This window comes from Colletotrichum spaethianum, assembly GCF_022836535.1.
Source record: "Colletotrichum spaethianum MAFF 239500 DNA, contig23, whole genome shotgun sequence".
Lineage (NCBI taxonomy): Eukaryota > Fungi > Ascomycota > Sordariomycetes > Glomerellales > Glomerellaceae > Colletotrichum > Colletotrichum spaethianum.
This window is the reverse complement of record NW_026054793.1, coordinates 203,732-207,732: the sequence shown is the minus strand read 5'-3', so window position 1 is coordinate 207,732 and position 4,001 is coordinate 203,732. Positions and strand designations below refer to the sequence as shown.

The following is a 4,001-nucleotide window of genomic DNA, read 5'->3' as shown; positions in this document are numbered from 1 at the left end:
GAGCGCGGGGGCGGTATGGCTGTGGCATGTTGTTGTTTTTATACAGAGGATACGATAAAGAGTGATGGATATTTAGCGTGGCGTTTGGACACCGATGGGAATCATTTTGGATATATATCAGTTGGGGGGCTCTGGGATAGGAGCAGAGGTTTCTCGCCTACGCATTGGGCCGCATGTCTTGACCAAGAGACGAGGCGTGAAGGACGATTTCTGGGAAAAGAAAGGAACTATATAGGACGGACTGTCGTGATTGAGACGGGACCCATGGCCTGCCTGTCCGCTCCAGAGGATCCGTGGTCCAGACATGGGTCACTGCCACCTGCAATGCAGACTTTTGTCACGTTGAACAGCTTTCCTTAGCGGCGCTTCGCTCCATCGGCCGTTGATTATGTGTGTGCCTGCTCAATGGAGCACTGCGTTCAATGTCGTGCCGCTACTCATCGACGGAGAGATTCATGGTGGCCGGTCAGTCAAAAACACCCTACGGGCCAGACCATTGTGAACGCACGCGGCAGTCAGTTCAAGATAGTCAACACCATCCATAACCAACACCGAGCGTTCAACACGAGTGTCGTGGCCAAGCCAAGTATAATAGAAATGTGTTCAGTCTGTTGGATATCATGGGCTTAGTACGCAATACAATAATAGAGGAACCTATGGTCTTTCCTCGGCGTCCTCTTCTCCCGCCCTAGTCCAACACAGCTTTCCTCTCACCGTCTCGCCTGCGGTGATGGTACAGCACTCTTACATCCAGGTGTTCCAGGCCAGAAATCCACTTCCCAGAGGCCGGTACCGATCGCATACTAGTTGTGCGGTCCCGCGACTGGGAAGAACAGGTAACGTCTGGCAGCAATAAGACGCTCCCGTGATTCGTGGGCAGCGTGTCAGAGACATGTAGTCGTTACAAAACAATCAAGAGAAGCTCGGCGCTCCTAGGGTATCGAGGACCACAAGCGCGAGCCTGCGACAATCGCATCTAGAAGTCCCAGAAGCTCTTCTGGGCCGCCGTCATGCCCGAGCCCTTGGGCGGAATGGCCCTGACAGGTTCCTCGGGCTCGTCGACGTCGCCGTAGAGCCAGTTTCGGTTGGCACCCTTCTTGCCGCCCATGCCGTCACCAGCAATGTGGATACCCTTCGACTCGGCATCCTTGTCGTCTCTAGTCTTCTTCGAGCCCATGCCGTCTCCAGCAATGTGAATGCCACTGCCGGGGCCCTTCTGCGCCTCAGGCCTGTTCTCCTTCTGCGATGCGGGAGACTGGTCGTAGGAGTCCCAGTTGGAGTTCATCTGGGTAACCGCCTTCTTGCGAGAGTCGCTGACCGCCGGCCGTCCCTGCTGACCAGTCTGGCTTGGCGAGTCATCCGTCATGGCGAAATGGGGATCAAAGTCCTTCTGACGGTGGTTCAGATTCGTGATGTTGCCCAGAGCACGGTCCGGGTCGGCAGGAAGAGGCTTTCCGTCTTCACTGTACAAGTTGTTCTCGTACAGGTGGAGGCCGGTGTTGTGTCCAGTACCCTTGGGGCGTCCTGGCGGTCGGGGCGTGACCGCCGGGCCGTCGTCTTCGAAGTCGAAATGCGCTTCGGCGTCACGACGGCCCTTCACTTGGCCTGCCCGCGCCACCGGGGTCTCCTTGATCGCCGAGTTGTTGATGTCGGTATCCCAGTGACGAACATCCTGGGCGCGCTGCGTCTTGCCGGGCTTGATCTTTTGCGGGGTTACAAAGTCGTCGAAAGACCAACTGCTATCATGCTTGCTGGCCTTGGGACGGCCCTCGGCAGGCTTGGGAGTGTCTTGCGGGTCCGAGCCGTCGGCGAAGTCGAAGTGCTGGAACTTCTTGGGGTTCGGTCGGTAGAACTTCTCGGGGGACTTTTGCTGTTCGGGGCTGTCGGGCACATGGGCGTGCTCGTCAGCGTCGAACAAGCGACTGGGCTGGAAGTTCTTTCCGGCGCCGATCTTGGGAGCGATGGCCTTGCTGGGCGATTCGTCGCGCTCGCGCCCTGCGCTGGGAGAGCCGGGCTCCTCCGGGTCGACATTGCCCAGGATATCCGTGAAGGACCGTTGCTGCGGTCGAGTACCCGCATAAGGTGATACGACCGCTCGGGGGCTTTCTTCGGCCTGTTGCTCTCTGGGCGCGAACAAGGAGAGAGAGGCGTGCGGGTCGCGGAGCACGTTGGTCGAGCTGCCGCGGGAGCGGCTGATCAGCTCGTTGGCGTCAGGAGCTGTGTCGGCCTTGCCACTAGCCTTCAGGCCCTTGGTGATGAGCTTGATTTGCTCGGTGCTGTCCCGAATAGGCCAGTTGCGGCCCGATTTCCCAATGATGTCGCACTGCTTCAAAAGGGCGCCCTGGTCCCAAGTCTGCCTGATCTGTGTGATTCTGCCATCGCTGTCGAAGTTCACAACGTGCATCTGTTGGGGCCAGAGGCGTCAGCTGGGTCAGACAACAGGTATCCTGGGCACGGGGCAGTACGAACAATAGGAAGGTAGACAGTTCGGTCAGCCAGGAAGTTGTCATCAAGGCCGGGCAGGTAGGCGCCTCCGCTGGTGACAAACTCCAGGGTGGTGTCTACCTCAACGGCGATAGCATCGCGACCCTCGACGATATCCAGGACCTCCTCCTTCTTCTTCTTGACCTGGTTGCGCAGGGTGTTAAGATGCTTGATGATCTCGGTAGGGCCACTATAAGTGGTGGTCGTGGTGATGTAGTATAGGGTCGCGTTCGGCGCGAGCACCGACGAGTTGGGGGCAGTTAAAAACTGCTTGTACGTGGCGGCCATCGTAGCCAAGGGTAGCTTTGGAATGCGACAAGATGCGACGCGAAGGTGGTGGTTTGTCTATTCGGTGTTGGTGGAGTCCTTGCACGGCTCGAGGGGGTTCAAGCTGTTACAGAGAAAAGCTCAGCAGGCCAAAGAGAAACAGAGACATGGACAACTGGGCGAGGTTCGTTTGATGCAGAGGAGGAGAAGAAGAAGAAAAACAACAGATGGAGAATATGTGGGTGGCTCAGCCCAAAACAAGAAGACCAGATGAGTTGTTCTGGAAGGGGGAGAGGGAAAATGAAGGGATGGGCCTGCGACAGGGAGCCGGAGGGAAGGGGAAAGCGCGACACGTCTTTTTGGAGGGGCCCATTCGGGTCCTTGGAGGCTTCCAGGTATCCAGTACTCGCAGCACCCTGAAGGCTAGCTTAAACTCGGCCCAACAGGTGGAAGCAGAGTGTATACGCTACCTTGCGAATTTGGCGGCCGAGCGCCCCCAGACTCGGCCTTGGCCTGCCATTGGCCGCCCACCTGTCCAGGTACAAGATCCAAGACAAAGGGTCAGGTACCTGCCAACACCTCCCGGCGTCACAGAAGACGGACTGGTTCGATTCGAACCATTACGACCGTTGCTATCGTTCCTTAGCAGCGGCCCGCTCCATTTCTGCGACTCTGCCAAATGGGGCTCCAAATGTATTTGCTTACATTGTACGATGTCTCCCACTGCCTTCTGTACTGTGGCCTGCCTCGACATGATTCTAGTCTGGCCGTGCGAACGGCGTCGAGGTTCCTGTAGTTCCCCAAACTCGACATAGCTCGACTTGTCATCTCATATCATCTTATACAAGTCAAGCGGATATGGTCCACCGATCAGCATCAATACCTGGACTTCAATCATAATGGGACCTCCATTGTCTCCGATGCGTTGTATTGGCAGATACGCGATACAGTTACGCGCGTTTGAGTTGACAACATGCTCTCTGGTTTACCACACAGACGTTGCTTGGCAAGGCTAGCGTAGGCTAAGTTGCCCCGCCAAAAGATGCGTCTTTCGTCAAACAAAGACGTCGTGTCGACGGTCAGAGGCAAAAGGGGTTGGTGCACACCTGTTATGGTCGGCAAATGATCATTCCTGTCATCCAATGAGGTCGACATGCCAATACAATACATGTTCACTTCAATATGGACGGACATGCACCAGAACCACACACCGGAAATGTAGTTCATGCACAACACTGAGTGCATTCTCC

At 56.3% G+C, this 4,001-nt stretch overlaps 1 protein-coding gene across 1 annotated transcript; it reads right to left on the bottom strand.

The window, feature by feature from the left end:
- Positions 1-976: 976 nt before the first annotated feature.
- Positions 977-2,772, bottom strand: ColSpa_08504 (uncharacterized protein; the record flags this gene model as incomplete). Its single annotated transcript, XM_049274716.1, has 2 exons — positions 977-2,404; positions 2,470-2,772. 2 exons carry the CDS (start codon positions 2,770-2,772, stop codon positions 977-979), a joined length of 1,731 nt encoding a protein of 576 aa, XP_049130673.1.
- Positions 2,773-4,001: the final 1,229 nt, after the last annotated feature.